Raw genomic sequence first — 21,468 nt, 5'->3', positions numbered from 1 at the left:
CCCTACCTCCATCCCCTCCCCACAGCACCTGTATATATGTTTGTACAGATTTTTTACTCTATTTTACTTGTACATGTTTCCTATTCTATTTATTTTGTTAATGATGTGCATCTAGCTTTACTTCTATTTATTCTGATGACTTGACACCTGTCCACATGTTTTGCTTTGTTGTCTGTCTCCCCCTTCTAGACTGTGAGCCCGTTGTTGGGTAGGGACCGTCTCTATATGTTGCCAACTTGTACTTCCCAAGTGCTTAGTACAGTGCACACAGTAAGCACTCAATAAATACGATTGAATGAATGAATGTAGATAATAGTGCCATCAAGAACAGTGCTTTGCACATAGTAAGCTCTTAACAAATACCATCAAAAAAACCAAAACGAGAATGTCAGTGATGGCAAAATTCACCCAAGGAGGTGTGTGGGACTGAAGAGGCCAATATGAGAGCGCAGTCTCAACCATGTTGTGTACACACAAAGGTTGATCTTTGTTGTGCTCTCATGTCCAACGTTTGCAGGACTTGGTGCTCTCTTTCCTTTGGCCTCCTCATCTCTGAAATCCTACTGAGCCTCTAGTTATGCTCCATACATCTTGGAGAATAATTTTAATGAGGAAAAACATAATGCTGTGTTGTCAATTCCTTTAAGCACCCCAAACAGGATGCCATGACAAGAGTAAGAACTGGAAGCACTTCAAAAGTGTATGATCTCCCCGAAGGCCTGTGATTTGTATATATATTATGCCACTTATCCCGGAGAATATAATAAATATTTCTATAAGAGATCCTGATTCTAGCTATATAGAGATCATAAATAGCCCAGATGTCACCCCAAAAGAAATGTGAATGAAAGGTAATAATGGAGTATGTTTGGAAAGAATCCTCAACATCTCTGACTGCTGTTAGCCCCAAGGTGACCTCAATCTATGAGGATTTCAAAGGCAAACACATTTTTTCAATTTATACACTATTTCTATCAACCAGTTAAGACAGCAGTTATGTCAGCATTGTACACCTGGACTAAGCGTTAGTCTAATAGTTGTGTGAAAACAACAGGCTTTGGAACCAAAGGGCAAACATCATTCCAGACTCATTCTATTTTAAAATGGGAATTGGATCAAATGCCATGACAGAATTTAAACATCAAAATGATGTTCTGAATAAAAAGATAATGAATTTTATAGTACTTTCGCAAAATATGCCTTACTTTAAAAACTCTAATAACCATAATAAAAAAGGATGTTTCTCCCCAGTTTGAGTTATCAGTTACACTTTATAATGCATCACTGTACTGTTTTGCTCTTGATATTCCATAAAGATCTACAAGAAAATCTGGGCTAGCATGAGCAATTAATAGTGTCAAACTCTAGAAATATCATGAACACTGTCTCTGAGATGGTGTAATATCTCTAATCCAAACAACTCAACAGGAAAATCTCAGCTTGAATCATTTAAATTAGATCATCTCTCTTTCTTGTTTCCTAAATCCTCTGCCGTTCGGCCTCGTGACACTTTTAAATATTTATTACAAACTGAAATGATCTGAGGGTCTAGCAGAGTCTGCACAAGATAAACACCTCTCTCTCTGCCTTCTCATTTATGACACCATCCACTTCTGCCTTCAAATGGTATGTTTATAGTTGGTTTCTTATCTGAATAACTAAACTTAGTCTGTCCCTTCAGCAAGGCATTTTGAACTGGAGTAAGGAGCTGCGATGTCCTTCCACGTATCTAGCTGTCATGACTCCCTGTAGGTGTTAAGACAGACCTAAAGGGGATGGTTGTCTTGAATGGAAAATGAGCTACTGATTTTTTTTAATGGTACTTATTAAGAGCCTATTATGTGTCAGGTGCTGTAAGCAATGGGGTAAATACAAGTTGATCAGGTTGGACACAGTCTTGCTCCCACATAGGGCTCACACTTTCAATCCCCATTTTACCAATGAAGAAACTGAGGACAGAGAAGTTACGTGACTTGCCCAAGATCACACAGCAGACAAATGGCACAGGTGGGACTAGAAGCCAGGTCCTCTGATTCCCAAGACTGTGCTCTTTCCACTAGACCACACTGCTCCTCACAACCACTCTCCTACTTTGGACTTCTTAATTTTAGTCCTTTCCCCCTTTAAACAATCCTCCCCAAACATAATGAAAACATAACTTCAAGGTGGTGCATAAAAAACTAAATCAAGTGAAGATAAGTCTGGAAAAAAATAAACAACCAAAAAAACCCCACCCTCATAGATTTGAGTAAAACTATGTCTTTTTAGGCCTGAACTATTCAGATCAGGTAGAAATAACTGGTGGGATTCACTGTATAGATCCTCGGTCTGCCTGAAAGTCCCGCTGTTCAGATTTTATCTTTAGAGATATAAAAGCTAGTGCAGTACCTTCTTGATCCTTGCAGAGTCCAACAACTCCTTCTTCTTCTGATGGACGGGGCTCATTGGAAAGTTTTGCCTCATCTATGAAAGAAAAAAAGAACAAAGAAAACAGAGGCAATTATGTATTTTGTGTTGAGCTGATCATGTTTCATCCCCAAAATCTAAATCCAAATCCATGAGCCTCAATTCGATTTCAGAAAATTATTTGGATAGTGAAATGGTTTCACAGGGAATCTAAAAAACCAGGAGACTAGAGATAATTTTGCTAGTTATCAAGCTTACTAGAAATGATTAGACCATTTTATATACAATGATTATTTTAAGTCATCAATTTTGCTTAGTAACAGAAAATAAAATAGAAACAGATTTGATTCTCAAAAGTGTTTTCTGAGTTTCAAATGTTTATTTATTTCAAATCCAGCATTTCTTTTAAATTATGCCAGGCTGTCAAACCACAGGGAATATTTCAGATATCTGTCAGTGCAGGGATATTTAAGGGGAATGTTGGTGAGGAGAAACAAAAGCCTTTCAACAATTTCAAGTCATCCAAGCAGAGAATCGACACTGAGGAATTCTGAAATGCCAATTTCCACAATGGAACCCACTAAATATGGGACGGAAGGCAAGTTACTTCGCCTTGCTATGTGCAAACTTCCTCTGCAGTGATATAAAGATAGTGATGTTTCTATCTGGCACTTAATCTCTAGAGTGGTAGAGGTTTAATTAAGACATTTTCTTCAAAACAATTTGAGGAACAAGTACAATTAGAAGAATGGTTTATAGCATTTTGATTTTCAAAGGCAAACCTATGGCAAAAATAATTACTACCAAATGATTCCATGGATTAATCATGGTACTTGTTAAATGTGCCAATCAATCATATTTACTGAGCTCTTACTGTGTGCAGAACACTGTATTAAGTTAGGAGGTTCCAGTACAACTGAGTTGGTAGAAATGTTCCCTGCTCATGAGGAACTTGCAGGCAAAGCACCATTCTAAGAGCTAGGGTAGATGCAAGAAAAAAGGTTGGACACAGTCCCTGCCCTACATGGGGCTCACAGCCTAAGAAAGAGGGAAGAAAGTTGATGGGATAATATGGAGAACCCTTATTTGGTTCAACAGTTTCCAAAATGATACCTTGATTTTACATTGGACTTTTATCCCCAGTGCACTTTTGCACCACTTAAACTACTTGTCCTCACAACATCCCTGTGATATAGGGAAAAGCAGGCATTATTATTCCCATACATATTGCCAGTGTGAAAATTTAGATATAGAGAGATTAAGTGATTTGCCCAATGCCACACAACAGGCAAGGTTCCCGCAACTTCTGGTCCCAGGCTACTTCCCCCCTACCATGCTGCTTTGCTAAAATAATAATTGTGGTATTTGTTAAGCACTTACTATGTGCCAAGCACTGTCCTGTGCACTGGGGTAGATACAAGGTAGTCAGGTTGAACACATCCCTGTCTGACACAGGACTCACAGTATTAAACCTCATTTTACAGATGAGGTACCTGAGGCACAAAGTAAAGTGACTTCCCAAGGTCACACAGCAGATAAATGGCAGAGCTGGGATTAAAACCCATATCCTCGACTCCCAAGCCCATGCTCTTTCCACTAGGCCATGCTGCTAAAATGTAGCAACAGAATTAGTATTATTCTCACCAGTGCCCAAGTCCTGAGGTGGTAGTAAAGTAGGTACTTTCAGGCCACTGAGGAATATTTTCAGCACTACTGCACTGTCTCTCTTATTGCAGTGAATCTCTCCTGATGGTCTTGTTTGGGCTTCTAAACTGTGAGCCCATTACTGGGTACGGACCATCTCTATATGTTGCCGATTTGTACTTCCCAAGCACTTAGTACAGTGCTCTGCACACGGTAAGTGCTCAATAAGTATGATTGAATGAATGAATGAATGAAATGTGTGTTCTACAGTACAGCAACAGTAATGTCGTTGGTGCTCTCCCCATGAACTGAAAGATTTAGGCCCTGAAGAAAATGGAACATGTGCATTACTCTATCAGCTAGTAGTGATTCCACATTTATTAACTAGAAGAGAAAGTTTTTGTCTAAGTCATAGCCATTCTTAGCAACAATAATAATAACTGCGGTATTTGTTTAGGCACTTACTATGGGCTAAGCGTTGAACTAAGTGCTGAAGCAGATACCAAATAATCAGGCCGGACCCAGTCCCTGACCCACATCAAGTGCTTAGTACAGTGCTCTGCACACAGTAAGTGCTCAATGAATATGACTGAATGAATGGGGCTTACAATCTAAGTAGGAGGGAATCCCCATTTTACAGATGAAGGAACTGAGGTACAGAGAAATGTGGCTGGCTCATAGTCACATAGCAGGCAAGTGGCAGGGCCAATATTAGAACCCAGATTCACCAAGTCACCAGCCTGTGTTCCTTTCCTCTAGGCCACACTGCTTCTCTAGTAACAGTGATGAAATGTTCTGGGGTGAATCTTCTGTTTTTGACAGCTGTTTGCCCCAAGACCAGAGCCTGGATTCTGGGTCAACCAGATAGTGTACTTGAAAGCTCAAAGAACAGCTTGAGGACTGAGTCTATCAATCACTCAGTAGTTTTAATTGAGCACTTACTGCATGCAGAGAACTGTAGTGAGTGCTTGGAAGAATACAGTAGAACTAATAGAAATCATCATTGTCCCCAAGGAGTTTACAATCTAGAGGGAAGACAGACACTAAAATACAGATAGGAGAAAGTAATGGAGTGTAAAGATATGTGCACAAGGTAGACTGTGAGTACTTAGATGGTTAGGTGTGCAGAAAGGCTCAAACGGCCATTGGGACTGGACTACTGCATCAGCCTTCTCTCTGATCTCCCATCCTCGTGTCTCTCCCCACTTCAATCCATACTTCATGCTGCTGCCCGGACTGTCTTTGTCCAGAAACACTCTGGGCATATTACTCCCCTCCTCAAAAATCTCCAGTGGCTACCAATCAATCTGTGCATCAGGCAGAAACTCCTCACCCTGGGCTTCAAGGCTGTCCATCACCTTGCCCCCTCATACCTCACCTCCCTTCTCTCTGTCTACAGCCCAGCCTGCACCCTCCGCTCCTCTGCCGCTAATCTCCTCACCGTGCCTCGTTCTCGCCTGTCCCGCCATTGACCCCCGGCCCACGTCATCCCCCAGGCCTGGAATGCCCTCCCTCTGCCCATCCGCCAAGGTAGCTCTCTTCCTCCCTTCAAGGCCCTATTGAGAGCTCACCTCCTCCAGGAGGCCTTCCCAGACTGAGCCCCCTCTTTCCTCTCCCCCTCATTCCCCTCTCCATCCCTCCCGTCTTACCTCCTTCCCTTCCCCACAGCACCTGTATATATGTATATATGTTTGTACATATTTATTACTCTATTTATTTTACTAGTACATAGCTATTCTATTTATTTTATTTTGTTAATATGTTTGGTTTTGTTCTCTGTCTACCCCTTCTAGACTGTGAGCCCACTGTTGGGTAGGGACTGTCTCTATATGTTACCAATTTGTACTTCCCAAGTGCTTAGTACAATGCTCTGCACACAGTAAGCACTGAATAAATATGATTGATTGGGAGAGATTTGGTAGTGAGATTAGAGATTAATCAGGAAGGGCCACCTAGAAGAGATGTGATTTAAGGAGGGCTTTACAGATGGGGAGCGTTGTGGTCTGAAGGATATGAAAAGAAAGGGCGCTTCATTCAAGAGGCACGGTGTGAGAAAGAGGGCAGTCAAGGAAGAGATGAGAAAGGGATACAGTGACTAGTCTTTCCTTCATATTGCCAGGTGCATCTTTTATACTGCAAAGGTAATGGATATCACTGAGAAAAGGCTATCACACTCAGAAGAGCCAGGCAAGTAGTCAGTCTTCACTCTTTGGGGTAGTAGCATATTGGAAAATTATTATTATTAATGATGATGATGATAATAATGATAATAATGATACTTATCAAGGACTTACTATGTGCCAAGCACTGTTCTAAGTGATAAGGTAGATTCAAGTTAATCAGGTTGGGTCCAGTCCCTGTTCCACATAGGGTTGACACTCTTATGCCCATTTTACAGGTGAGGTAACTGAGGAACAGAGAAGTTAAGTGACTTGCCCAAGGTCACACAGCAGACGTGGTGGAGCCGGGATTAGAAGACAGGTCCTTCTTACTCCCAGGCCTGTGCTCTATCCACTAAACCACACTGCTACCTGGTATTGTTTGCAATACGAGGGTCTGGCACCCTCAACAGTTGGGCCATTTATATGGGTGCATGTTTGGATGGGGAAAGGTTGTGAAATCAAAGGAGGCTGGAACTAAAGGATATGTATCCTTTGAATAACACCAATAAAACCTCAACAGTGACCTGATCCTGTTGAAAGTGAATTACTTATATAATGCTACCAGTCAACAACTTTTCATATAGTAAGAAAAAAATAAATAAAAGCCTGTTCCTCCAGTTGATTTCTTTTCAAGGACTGTATTGTGGTAAATGGAGCCAAGTGATCTCACTGTCTTCGTTTTGTGTTTATGATGATGGTCTTTTAAAATTTGCTCTCCCAGGTTACTAAATAAGATTTTGTCTTCCTGAGAGGTAGTTTTCAGTGAAAAACAAGTCAGGCTGAGCAGCCTGAACATGGATGTTCAGTATACAGCATGATGGGTGTCTGGCACACCTGAGACAGAATAAGACACTTCAAAAATATCAAGAAAAGCACTTCACATCCTGAAGAGATGAACGGGAAACTGTTGGGAATGAATGTATTTTTAGGTATTCAGTGGCAGTTATTTTGATAACTGCATAATTTTGGCTGTCATCCTTCTAACAGAGAGCTTGCCAGGGTGAATAAGGCAGAAAGGGGTGACAAATGAAAAGTAATGATAATCTCTGTTGAACTGTAAGTGCTATTTCACTTAGAAATGTCCAATTTATAATCCATGACCTGGAGTTTATAAACATGTAATTTACAAATCTGCCCTTTGATGAGCCATGGCTTTTATTGAGAGACTTTGGTTCTCACATATGGCTTCCAGTTTGTAGAAGTCAGTCTCAATAATGAAGTTATATATGGTTCTGAAAGGAAACAACTGAAAACACTGTAATTCAAATGTAATTCCAGCCAAAACTATAAAGAACACTCTACTTTTTTCAAAGAAAAAAAAGCTTCCTTATTTCTTTTCAGTATTTCTTCATTTTTCTCTTTTAAACTAAATCCAGGCAAATGTCCTGATACAAACCTCCAAAGACTGTTATTTTCCCTTCTTAGGGGATTACCAACCTAAATTTTATGACTTAGGGGGAAAATGGAGTCAGTTAACTTAAACAGGAAAGCCTGCACTCCTGGACTGAAATGCATTCATTCATAATGAATGGAGTTGCAGTCTCCAATGGGAGAATTGCACAAACCCCGAGTTAATCTGGTGAAAAGGTGCAAGCATTTTCAGTCAATAGCATTGACTGCGGTTATTGTTCACCAAAGCGAATAAAGCCTGGGAGAATGCTCTAGAGAATTTAACACAAACCTGTTCCTTGGCTCAGGCCTTCCATTTCCTCAGGACTTTGCTTCTCTTCTGTGCCATTATCATCTTTCAAGAAAATCACAGAGAAAAATTCAAATCAATTTATGAAATATCCCTTTAGAGCTAATAGGGAACACTGAAATTAATTATAACCAATGTAGCATAGACAGTTAATTTATAACCTGGACTGCAATAAAGCAAAGAGATGTATCAGAGGAACCAACCAGCAAGATTACAAATACAGTTACATTCGAAACAATCCCCAATGAAACAGAGGCAGATTACCATGGACATTTTACTGCAGTTAACAAAAATCACTCCACAGTCCTGGGAATGTCACACTCAAAACAGCAGAAAGATTTGGGGATAGATGGGGAGCTTTTCATATTTACATACCTAAAGGATGGGTTTTTACTGGCTGAGTTTCTATGTGAATTACATTCCTGTTTTGTATTTCACATAGGGAAAGTTGTTTTCATAATGTGTCTTTTACACAAATGTTCTAATCGATGTGTGCTTTGAAATATGTGAAACATGCTTTTTTTAGTTAGAATTATACAATCGAGAGTATTTATTGAGCACTTACTATACTGGGTAGAGTACTGGAGGAAGGAGCTGGGAGACTACAATGGAGTTAGTAGACAAGATTCCTGTCCTCAAGGATTTTACTAACTAGCAGGATAGAGAGGTATAATAAAGTGACTGCTTGGAACGGGATTGGAAGTAAGTGATGAATTTCTATTTTAGTTGGAAATTAATCCTAACAGTTTATGGAGCCAGGTAAGAAGGACGAAATAAGGTAGATTTGGGGTTAAATTGGATTATGGAACCCACTAGAGGTGGCCTCCAAATCTATGATTTACATTGCACATCTGTTATAAAATGCCCTTCGGCAACTAAAAATCTTTTATATTTAGTTGTTACGTGAGAACAACAACAGTTACCTATTAAGCTGTGAAATGCCAAAGCCCAAGATATATCTTTCCCTGAACCTTGGCTTCTCAGGAATTCCCCCCAAACTGGGATCTGGTGACAAATGTCTTGAACCCTCCAAATGCCTGGGGGTATGGGGAGGCAAGAGGACCTTTAAAGTGATTCTGTGCCTTGGTCACCACCAAACAGCTACTCAGATGACCCCTGCCCTCACTCCCCCACATCACCCAACTCCTCCAATCCTCAGCTCAAAACTAACTCCAGGATCAAGAATTCTGAGGGAATTTCTGCTTTGCTTCTTCCTCTCCCTCCCAAAGCAAACTCCACCAAGAAGCTGACAGTGCTAAAACCTGTTCTTGGGAGCAAGGAGGCGATGCTAGCACTGCCTAAATGAAGCCTAATCCATGGGTCTAAACACAACAGTTAGCATTCCCATAAACTCCTAAGCCTTTTTTATGTATTATTTTTGCATTAATACACACAGAGGAAAAGGCTTCAGTTCCTTTCACAACAGGGAATAGACAGAGAAGGCGAGCAAACAAATCCATATGGAAATTTCCATCTCTTCAGCCACAAAACTGATAGTGAATGAGAGAGGCAATCTATTCATCCCTTTATCCCCACCAACAGACAGCCCTGTTTTAGCCTCATAATAATCCTGAGGTCTGCAGTGTAACCCACTATATCACAGGTTACCAGACCGGTTAGTCCACCTGCTTCCAGTGGCAGAATGTTTTCATATGGAGAGAGGAGGATAGACACAGAAAGAAAAAACAATTAAGTACCAGACTTAATGACAGATGCCTCAGCACTGGTTCCAGGAGTTTGAAATTGGTAGAAAGGAAATTCAGTTTCATACCCTGAGAAGAGTTTGATGGTGATAAAATTGAATCCTGTTGTTTCTTGCTGCAGCAATCTTATTCAGTATTGGATTGTCAACCTTCATGACATGTATTGCTTTAGTGCTCCCCAAAGTGGAAATCTTAACTGTGTATGTTATCGTCTCCTAAATGTGACTCTTTGCTGCCTGGGATTAAGGTAGTAACAATTAGGTTTTTCTGCGGAAAGCAATAAACCTGAAGTTTATTTTAATGCTGTCACTGCAACCATTCTCCCTTCTGGTTCCATCCAGCTGTGAGCACAGTGATAGTGCTGCTCAGAAGGGAGAAGGATAAGAGGCAGAAAGGAGGGGACATGATTTTGGTATCATTCCTTCCTTGCCCCCCTGCCCCCCCAAGGAACAGGATATTATTACTAGGGTTGCTGGAAATAGGGCCACTGTGAGCCCCATGTGGGACAGGGACTGTGTCCAACCTGATTACCTTGTACCTCCCCCAGCACTTAGAACAATGCTTGGCACATAGTAAGTGCTTAATAAATACTATTATTATTATTATTACCATCAAGTTGGGAAGGTGAAAATGTAATCATCAATCCCACTGTTGACCCTTTGCTCCTACCCTCGCTTCTGCCTGGAATTCCCTCCCCCACCCCGCTTCCTAATGACAGACCACCACTCTCCCCATCTTCAAAGCTCTACTAAAATCACTTCTCTTCCAAGTAGCCCTCCCTAACTAGACCCTCATCTCCCCACCTTATTTTCCTTCCCTATGGCATCCCTATACACTTGAGTCAACCCTTAAGCACTTGGGAACTCACCCCACCCCATAAAACCTGCAGCACTTATGTACATATGGTTGCTTCCCCTACTTGTAATTTGGCTAAACTGTAAAATTCTTGAGAAGAGGAACCAGACCAACTCATCTACTCTTGAACTCTCATAAGTACTTAGAATAGTTCATTGCACACAGTACATCCTCAACGAATACCATTGATTGATTGTTATTGTAGGCAAGCCCTGGCCTCCCCTCTTACTGCCAAGAAAGGAGTTTAATTGTTTTTTGGGAAAAGGGTATGGCCAAGATCCTCAGCTATCCTCTTCCATTCTTCCACATGCTCCCAGCACCACACCAACTTTCTGCCCTGGTGGGAAGCCAAGCACAATTTCCTAGGAGAAAGGTGATTTGGGGAGGGACAAAGACTAAAGAATCAGGAATACAGAAAACAAAGAAGGATGAAAAGGAAAAATCAGAACAGGAAAGGGGTGAAAACGTAGGAAGGACAAGTGCAGAAGGGAGGAAAAGAGAACAATGAGGGAAAATATAATTTATGCTATTAAGGGTGATGAAAGGGAGAAACTGGAATAAATAGAAAATGCCCAGGAGAATAGGAGACACAAAAATTAAATGGAGAGACAGGATAAGCAAAGGTGACTTCACAGGAAAAAGAAGCAGAACAATTCTCCCACCCACCCTTGGGAGAACATGAGTGGGCTGGTACAGTGTGTGCTAGATCATAGACAAAGAAGATTGGTTAGTGGGAGAATGAGTAGGCGGATTTTTCTGAATTTTAGAATCACTCATTAACTCGTTTTAGCTTCAACTTCACATTAGCGCTCCACTCCTGGAAGGCTAAACAGACATTTCAATCAATCAATCAATCGTATTTATTGAGTGCTTACTATGTGCAGAGCACTGTACTAAGCGCTTGGGAAGTACAAATTGGCAACACATAGAGACAGTCCCTACCCAACAGTGGGCTCACAGTTTAAAAGGGGGAGACAGAGAACAGAACCAAACATACCAACAAAATAAAATAAATAGGATAGAAATGTACAAGTAAGATAAATAAATAAATAAATAAATAGAGTAATAAATATGTACAACCATATATACATATATACAGGTGCTGTGGGGAAGGGAAGGAGGTAAGATGGGGGGATGGAGAGGGGGACGAGGGGGAGAGGAAGGAAGGGGCTCAGTCTGGGAAGGCCTCCTGGAGGAGGTGAGCTCTCAGCAGGGCCTTGAAGGGAGGAAGACAGCTAGCTTGGCGGAGGGGCAGAGGCTGTACATTTGTACAGCCTTCCATCAGGGGAAGAGGAAGAGGATGGAGAGGAGGTGGTATGACAGGATAAGAAAGAGAAAGGAGGGATGAAGAAAGTTCCTCTTTCCCAATAAGACAAAAAATAGCGCTAGACAGTTCTCTCTAGAGAAAAACTGGGAGCAACTCTGCACGTATTCATCATGAGGTAAATTCAGGCCTTTGGAATGCTGTGCTTGTGATCTGCTTAACACTTTTTTCAAATCTAAAGACCCAGACATTTTATTTCCCCGGGATTCATCCTGGTGATGCTGCTTCAAATCCAGCAGGTGGAACTAGCGTAGAAGCATTTCCTTTCTAAGCTGGGTGCATACATTCTGAGCTCATTAGACTAGCTTTCATTTTATACACTCCTTTAAAGACATTTCAGCTAGCTTGTTACTTTGCATTCCATTTCAAATGCCTTGAGTAGGTGAATCATTATTAAGTCACTGCAATTCTTCCCTAAAAAAAAAAAAAAATCAGATTTCACTGTTTCCCACAAGTATTTGATAAGACAAGCTTCCTTTTATAAGCCTTGTCTGTCTAGCTATCTTCACTGGAAACAGACACGCACCAAAGAAGTTAGAATGTTATGTAAAAATTCATGGTTCATAACGGGATTTAGAAGGCATACATTGAAAAACTGTGTAGGGACCCTGTATGCCAGTAGGTGTTTCATTTGCTTATTTATTTTTAACTGCCAAGGAGATAATATTCTCTCAGTTAACACAGTTTTGTGAACACATATTTACTTAAGAAAATAAATATGAACCATTTCTGTTGAGTGTCACCAACACACATCCTTTTTTTACAGTCAATAAAAGCTGGCTAGTACCTGGGATAATATCCAGAATAAATTTCACTATCTCAAAGCCTATGAATTCTTCAAAAAGTGAAAGGACAGCATAATTATTTTCAGCCACAACAGGATTTACATAAATGAAAGGCATATGCTTTATCATTCTTCATGAACATAAAATGTGAAGGGTCAGTACAGTCCAAACCCGTTCTGCTTTTTCTAAGCAAGTTCAGCTTAGAAAAAGTCGGAATTTGTATTTTCTGAAACACATGCCTTTCTTTTTTGTTGCAGTTGTCTCACGGTAAATGCTTAATAAATAAAATTGAATGAGTAAATGAGGACATAACTTCACTCCACTCTCCTCACTTCTTTCAGTCTCTTTCTCCTCTTCCTGAAAATCCCTAGTTCATGTAAATTTCAAAGTCTAAATTTATTTTACCCAGAGGAAGAATCCCTCCTAGAGGGTGAGTGGTGCATCCAATGGAGTGAAGATTCTGTTTGATTTAGCCCAACCACCTGGGTACCAGGGCCAGACACATTCTTTCTCTTTTGGCTGTGAAAATCAGCGGCTGAAATTAAAGGGTAGAAAAGCTATTCTAAACAGATTACAGACTTGGGAAGGTCAGGGCCAGGGATCCCACCTCTGCACTTGTCTGCTGTGCAACCTTGGACCAGTCACTTAACTTCTCTGTGCTTCAGTTACCTCATCTGTAAAATGGGGATTGAGACTGGAGGCCCCATGGGGGACAGGGACTGTGTCCAATCCAATTTGCTTGTATCCACCCCAGTGCTTAGTACAATGCCTGGCATGTAGTATGTGCTTGACAAATACCATAGTTATTAATTATAATTATTACCCCAGCTGGTGAACATGTTATTGTGATACTGTTTTCTGTCAATCAGATGTCTGCAGGAGTGGGACACCTAAACAGCTCTTGGATGGGGAACTGAAGCAGTCAGACCATAAGCAAGACAGACGGGAGAAATACTGTACTATGAAGACCTAAAAGCAATTGTTTGGCAAGAAACAAAACAGAGAACAGACCAAAGTGCTGGACAACAATCAGAAGATGGGGAGGCTATTTCAAATTAGGTCAAAGTAGAGCCAGGAGGCTTTGTGCCTCTGTTAAAGGCAGGGGTTGGTTTCTCTCAAATAAAACAGTGATTTGCGGGGACACAAGTAACTTAAGGTAGTTTACTTAATCATCTCTTTCTAGGGAACATTTTTCCAGAAATACTGCTTTCAGAAATTCTTGGTATATTTCTGAAAGGTAGGGGAGGAATTCATTCATTCAATCGTATTTATTGAGCGCTTACTGTGTGCAGAGCACTGTACTGATTGGGAATGAAACATGAGCAAAATAACTGTATTGCTAAATTCAGATGATGTAGAATTAGCATTTTATGAGGGCTTCTCTCCAAACTTCCGGCACATGTCTATGAATGTTTGTCATGTGTGCTCATATGCTATTTTAGGATGTATCCTCTAATCTTCTCACTCTCTTAGGGAGTTTAGCAGCTCTCATGACTTTAGCGACCATCTCTACATGGATGATTCACGCATCTATCTCTCCAGCGCTGACCACTCATCTGACCTATGATCTCTAATCCCTTGCACCTCAAACTCAACTTGCCTAAAATAGAATTCCTCATCTTTCTGCCTAATCTGAGTCCTTCCCCTAACTTCCCCATCTCAGCCAGTGACACCATCATCCTCCACATCCCAGAAGCCTAAAACCTTGGTGTCATCCTTGACTCTCGGCTGTTGTTCAACTCTCACATTTGGTCAGCTGACAAATCTTTTGGGTTCTTCCTGCCCCAAGTCAATCAGTCACTCAGTGATATTTACTGAGCGTTTACTGTGTGCAGAGCATTGCACTAAGTGCTTGGGAGAGTACAATTCAAGAGTACCTTACCCACAAGAGACCTTCCCAGACTAAGCCCCCCGCTTTCTTCTTCTCCTACTCCCTTCTGCAACACCCTGACTAGCTCCTTTTTTCTTCCCCCCTCCCAGACCCACAGCACTTACATACATATCTGCAATTTGTTTATTTATATTGATGTCTGTCTCTCCCCCGAGACTGTGAGCTAGTTGTAGGCAGGGAATGTGTCCGTGTATTGTTGTAGTGTATTCTCCCAAGTGCTTAGTACAGTGCTCTGCACACAGTAAGTGCTCAATAAATATGATTGAATGAATGAATTGAATTAATGAATGAAAGGGGCTTACAGGCCAGAGGGGGCGATTTGATTGATTGTTTGATTCTCTTTGATTCTTAAACTGATTCAATCTATTAATTCTGTAATATTGTTTTTGTTTTAAGACAAAGTAAATTGATCGTAGGACAAAGAATCATACAGTGGATTATTGAAAGTATATGTTTATGCAATTGTTTCAGGGTAGGAAAATATTGAATTCTTCTAGTACATACAATAGATATTTCTCAGTCCTTGCTTCTCTCCAGAGAGTAATACTTCTATTAATGGAACTGGAAAGGATTGGTTAGGTCTAGGGGGCAGACCTCTAGTCTGCCCCAAACAGTATTTGCCAGATCCTTCCCTTACACTCTGTCTAAACTTCTACCACCCTGGTACAAGCAAGCTCCGATCTTGCCACAGTGAGACTATTGCATTAACCTCCTCATTGATCTCTCAGCCTCCAGCTTCTCATCTTTCCTATCAGTACTACACGCTGTTTCACAAATTGTCCTTCTGAAGCATTACTGGGCCAACATGTCTGGTCTCCTCCAAACCCTCAGCTGCCTTCCTACTTCCCTGCATCAACAAAAGCACCTCACAACTGGCTTCAAGGCTTTCTGACATCTGGTCTATTCATCCTCTTCTTCTGTTGTTCCCCAACTTGTTGTCTTCACTGCTACCAAGCTAATCTTCTAACTCCAACTTTCCTGCCTCTGTCCTCTCACTCATGCTGTTCCCTTATCTTGAAATTATTATTATGATATTTTTTAGGCACTTCCTCTATGCCAAGTACTGTACTAAGCACTGGGGTAGATACAAGTTAATCAGGTCAGACACAGTCCCTGCCTGACATGGGGCTCAGAGTTTAAGTAGGAGGGAAAACAGACGAGGAGACTAAGCCTCAGAGAAGTTAAGTGACTTGCCCAAGGTCACACAGCAGGCTACTCTCAGAACTGGGATTAGAATCCAGGTCCTCTGACTTCCAAGCCCATTCTCTTTCCACTAGGCCACACTGCTTCTCCCCTCACATCACCCGACCCCAGCTCTCCTCACATTCAAATCCCACCAATGTCTTCTCTGATTTCCCACCAATAAGTCTTCTCTGATTTAAATTCCTACCACCAGGCCATACCAATCTTTCAAGTCAAATGTAGCATTTATGACTTTATAAATAAAATGAATAAAATAAATAAATAAATTAGCAAGCATGTATTGGTACTCAGTCATGAATTCTGACATTTGAGTTACAAATATTTTAATTTTGTATCCCCCTTTAAGGTGTAAATTTCATGTGGGCAGGGAATGGTTCACTTCTTCATCCTGTAGTTTCCGAGAACTTATTATAGCGTATTTCACAACATGGAAGCTCAATAAATGCTACTGCCACTCTCAGGTTGCTAAATAAATATTTAAGATAATAAGGAAAGGCCTTCTAACTATTATGGGTTCTCAACCTTCCAGTCATCTAAAAGCATCAAATACAAACTGTAATCTATATACTATTTTGCCATTTGTGTGTCTGTCTTTAAGCAGGACATCAGACAGGGCAAATTTTAATCAGTTATGCTCTTTATTTCTTAGTAAGATAATTTTGATAGGAAGTAATTGTGCAAACACAGAAAGTAAGACTATGTGCTTTATTATGGTGCAGGTTCAACAGATAACATTTTTATTTTAACAAATTTCCATTTAGTATTAACAATAGATGCACCAAAGTTTCTCTGACTAAAATATAATTTAGATGAGTGGGGCGTAGAACATCCTTTTATTTTCATTCATTAAGGATGGCTATGTACAGCCCACTGATAGCTTCATTATAGCACTCATCAGATATGATGATACTCCTACTTCATGACAATATAAAACCTTCTTCATTGAATTTCTGCCCCTCTAGACCTAATCAATCCTTTTCAGTTCCATTAATAGAAGTATTACTCTCTGTAGAGAGGTGAGGACTGAGAAATATCTATAGTATGTACACATATATCTATAGTATGTACTAGAAGAATTCAATATTTTCCTACCCTGAAACAATTGCATAAACATATACTTTCAATAATCCACTGTGTGATTCTTTGTCCTACGATCAATTTACTTTGTCTTAAAACAAAAAAAACCCTACAGAATTAATAGATTGAATTAGTTTGAAAATCAAAAGGAACTCGAGGGTAGACCTAAATGGGGAATAAAGGCCCATGTGAGCAAACTACAGAAATTCAAATACATGTCTTCACACCATTAAAATAAACTTTAATGCTCATTTTTTTCTCTCACCTCTGCCAAGGTAATTTGGCCTTCTGAGGTGGGGAAAAATTTGCTGCTCTACCTCCATTTCATGTGATGTCATATTGCTAGGCTGCAGGAGCACATAACACCCCACAAGACATCACTACATTTCTCTGAGTATGCCTACAGCCTAATGTGGTGATGCCATATGGAAATCTGTCTGCACCTCTGGACCGCGAAGCAGCATGGCCTACTGGTTAGAGCCTGGGCCTGGAGTCATAAAGACCTGTGTTCTAATCCTGGCTCTGCTACTTATCTGCTGACTGACTTTGGGGAATTCACTTCTCTGTGCCTCAGTTACCTCATCTGTAAAATGGGGATTAAGATTGTGAGCCCCATGTGGGGCTGGGACTGTGTCCAACCTGATTTGCTTGTATCCACCCCCATTGCTTAGTACAGTGCTTGGCACATAGTAAGCACTTAATAAATACCACAGTTATTATTATCATTATTATGATATTCTGGCCCGAAGGCCCGAAAATGGGGGTTAAGACTGTGAACTCGCTGTCAGACAGCCTGATCACCTTGTAAACTCCCCAGCACTTAGAACAGTGCTTTGCACATAGTAAGCACTTAATGAGTGCCATTATTATTATTATTATTATTATTATCCAGGCTCTGCTCCCAACTTCATTGGATACTATCCAATTTTTACTCACCACTACACTTAACACTGCTACCACCACCGCCACCCGACCTTGTGTCCTAAGAGCAGAACCTAATGGAGCAGTAGCAAAAGAGACAACAGGGAGCAATAGCAGGAAACAGTTTGATGGGGTTAAAATGATGAAACACTAGCAATAAGAAGGGCCACAAGGGGACAATCCTTCAGCAATTGCATAAAAAAAAATCTGGTACTTTCCATCTCATCGGTTTTTCTTAAGAGAATAAATGGCTACTCACCAACTCTGTATTTATTTAGAAAGAGCAGAAAATTTGGAAATGAATATGAGGGACTGGACATCTTCCTAACTTACAGCCCTAGAAAGCTGTGCAGTTTGCTGAAACTTCCAAATAATATTACACTCTACAGACAACACAAGCAATCCATGAATGGGATGTTCTTCTGCTAAATAAAAGAATTGTTCTGATCTTCCATGAGTGACACTAGGGACTATGAAGAGCTATTAAAAATACATGTCAAGCTAGATTGAAAAGTCTTCTGATCGCACATGGCTGCCAGAATTAAAAAATAATAAATCTATCCTTCAGGCCCTTGGGATTTCCAACTGAGAAAGGATAATTTTCCCTTCAAAAAGATGATTGCACCCCGATTACTCACTTATGGGTTCAAACATTTGTGAGGACAAATAATTACAAGGAGAAATGTCGTATATTAAAAAAGAGAGCTGACCCTTTAAATTTTAATCTATTAGACATGATTAAATTATTATTCAGGTCAGTTTTATTTTCAGCAAAAATTAAATCTACAAGGTAAAACCCTGACCCGGCTAAGCAAAGAACTAAAGCAGAATATTTTTATCATTGGAAAGCATTGTTATTGCCTGATTCACTGTTCCTTCCAACAATTTCATGGCCCTAATTTCACACCTAACTCTTAATTTTCCAAATCAATTTAGTATTGCTTGGAAATTGTTTCTTCTTCACTTTCATGTGGCATTTTTTTCAGGGTTTGGTTGGGCAGATTATGGTGCAAGGGAGGAGTAGAAAACTAAAGGTCTCTACGGTTAAATTAAAACAATGAAAATGAGCAACTTTTTTCATTTTGTTCTTTTGTTTTTTTGGGATGTATTGTTGGGATAAAGACATTAATTATACACAAGATACTTATAAGATATTTGAAAAAGTCAACAATATGTTAGAGCAACAAGGAAAGATGCTGGTTGGAGTATTTCTGCAGAGATTTACAAGCAAACAGGGCATATTCTACTTTGGCATCTCTACTTTCTTTTCCTTACCATATGGTCCATTAAAGAAATGTTATGGGGTTTCAAGGATACCACCATTATCATCATTTTCAAAAATGAATGTGAGGAAAGGGATTATGCTAAACTAGTGTATCATTTCACCGATCTTCTTGGCCAGGAAGATCCTAATCAGAATCACTCTAGTAATTTTGGTGGCTTTGTAAAGTATATAAAGATCCCACAGATACCACGTGATGGTATGGTACCTTGTTTGGCTTTTCTTCATCATCATCAATGGTATTTATTAAGTGCATACTACATGCAGAGCACTCTACTAAGGACTTGGGAGAGTATAATACAACACTGTTGGCAGACATGTTCCCTGGCCACAGTGAGTGATTTTCCTTCAACACCATGAAATAATGGCATTGTTTGAGAGACTGATATTTGTGAAGTATTCATTCACTCATTCATCATATTTATTGAGCACTTATTGTGTGCAAAGCACTGAACTAAGTGCTTAGTATTGGCATTGAGTGCCACCAAGCTTTAGCCCACACTAAAGTTCTACCCACCAATGGCAGACACACAATTAATGGATGATACCTAAATTTACTAATTTAGTAAATTCTAGGTGAGTTTCTTTGAATTGTTTTATCAGCATCAATAAAATGCACCCTTAATTCAAAGAGCAATATCGGTCACCAAAAATAAGGCCTGGAACTTAGCCTATCAGCAATGAAGCAATGATTATAATGCCCTGGGCAGTGTAGATACTGGAAATTAGCTCTCTTCCTCCCTTCAAGGCCCTGCTGAGAGCTCACCTCCTCCAGGAGGCCTTCCCAGACTGAGCCCCTTCTTTCCTCTCCCCCTCGTCCCCCTCTCCATCCCCCCGTCTTACCTCCTTCCCTTCCCCACAGCACCTGTATATATGTATATATGGTTGTACATATTTATTACTCTATTTATTTATTTTACTTGTACATTTCTATCCTACTTATTTTATTTTGTTGGTATGTTTGGTTCTGTTCTCTGTCTCCCCCTTTTAGACTGTGAGCCCACTGTTGGGTAGGGACTGTCTCTATGTGATGCCAATTTGTACTTCCCAAGCACTTAGTACAGTGCTCTGCACATAGTAAGCGCTCAATAAATACGATTGATTGATTGAAATGGGTGGTAGTAACAGCTGCTGAACAATGAATTAGTGTGAGGGAAGTGTCAGTGGTGTGAACAAAAGTGATGGAGAGATTTGGTGATGAAGGTTGATGTTGAGGACGATGCAGTTGCCTCAGTCATTCCCAAGCAGAGGAATTGATTATGTTGCCTTGCTGATATCACTTGGACTCTCACCCCTGTAGATCATATTCTTGCTGGAGCACAGACTGCAACAACCAATTATCCGGGCAGAGGTGCAACACACTACAAAGTGCATGTGCAGTCTTCCCTCACATTAGCCTGCTACAGGCAGAACTGAAATTAGGATCCAGGTCTCCTGATTCCCAGAGCAGTGCTCTTCTCCTGGAAGAGCAGTGGGTTTAGAATAGGGGGTCAGTAATGGTCTGGCTCAATTTCTCCCAACTCTTCAGGTAGCCAGAGTCAAAATGATAAACTCAGAAAAATGATCCACAAGAGGCTGAAATTGGGACTGCTTTGCAGTATAACAATTAATGGGGATCGACATCGGCCATCATACATTTAGGATGACTAAAGGAAAATATGGAATTACGAATGCTATCCAGAATCAAATCTGGCTGAACCAGGGTCTCAAAACAGGGAAGACCAACGTGAAGGTTTTATTAGAATCTCAAATAGGAAAAGATCTCAACAGAAAATACTCAAGTAAAGATATACAGGGTAATATTGCAATTACTGAGCCAGACTGAGCCCCTTCCTTCCTCTCCCCCTTGTCCCCCTCTTCATCCCCCCATCTTACCTCCTTCCCTTCCCCACAGCACCTGTATATATGTATATATGTTTGTACATATTTATTAATCTATTTATTTTACTTGTACATATCTATTCTATTTATTTTATTTTGTTAGTGTGTTTGGTTTTGTTCTCTGTCTCCCCCTTTTACACTGTGAGCCCACTGTTGGGTAGGGACTGTCTCTATATGTTGACAACTTGTACTTCCCAAGCGCTTAGTACAGTGCTCTGCACACAGTAAGTGCTCAATAAATACAATTGATTGATTGATTGATTAATATTTTAAGCCACAGAGGTTTAAGACTGTCAGGGTAAAACTGAGGATTTTATTAACAAAAGTTAGGCCACTAGAGCTTTAGGTCTAATCTAAATTAACCCATGAATTAATTTGCCCTGGCATCTTTTTTACTCTAGGTAAAGCTTAGGTAAAGAGCAATGAATTTCCTGCATGAAAAGTTCTCTGGCTGGGTCTCAGAGAAGCAGGCAGGTATAACCTCATAGGTGATACTTATGAGCTCCTAATTGATTGATTTTTCTTTTCCTCTGCCCTGAGGAAGGCTCAGGTTCACCCAGAGGGGGTTGGGTGGAGGGTGGAGATCTTCCATTATTGGCAGAGAAGCCAGCTTCCCCCCCAGACTATTCAGAACA

The 21,468-nt window shown here is 40.4% G+C and overlaps 1 protein-coding gene across 2 annotated transcripts in view; it reads right to left on the bottom strand.

The window, feature by feature from the left end:
- MACROD2 (mono-ADP ribosylhydrolase 2) overlaps positions 1–21,468 on the bottom strand; it is a 1,236,128-nt gene that overhangs the window by 58,296 nt on the left and 1,156,364 nt on the right. For both annotated transcript variants that reach the window (XM_038750842.1, XM_038750843.1), the window contains exons 12-13: positions 7,894–7,956; positions 2,389–2,463 (exon numbers count right to left, since the gene is read on the bottom strand). In XM_038750842.1, coding sequence (XP_038606770.1) covers positions 2,389–2,463; positions 7,894–7,956 — 138 coding nt within the window. The remainder of the gene's footprint in view (positions 1–2,388; positions 2,464–7,893; positions 7,957–21,468) is intronic.

The sequence above is a fragment of the Tachyglossus aculeatus genome, chromosome 9 (assembly GCF_015852505.1).
Source record: "Tachyglossus aculeatus isolate mTacAcu1 chromosome 9, mTacAcu1.pri, whole genome shotgun sequence".
NCBI classification, from domain to species: Eukaryota; Metazoa; Chordata; class Mammalia; order Monotremata; family Tachyglossidae; genus Tachyglossus; species Tachyglossus aculeatus.
The sequence above is the reverse complement of the archived record's forward strand: the minus strand, read 5'-3'. Positions and strand labels throughout refer to the sequence as shown.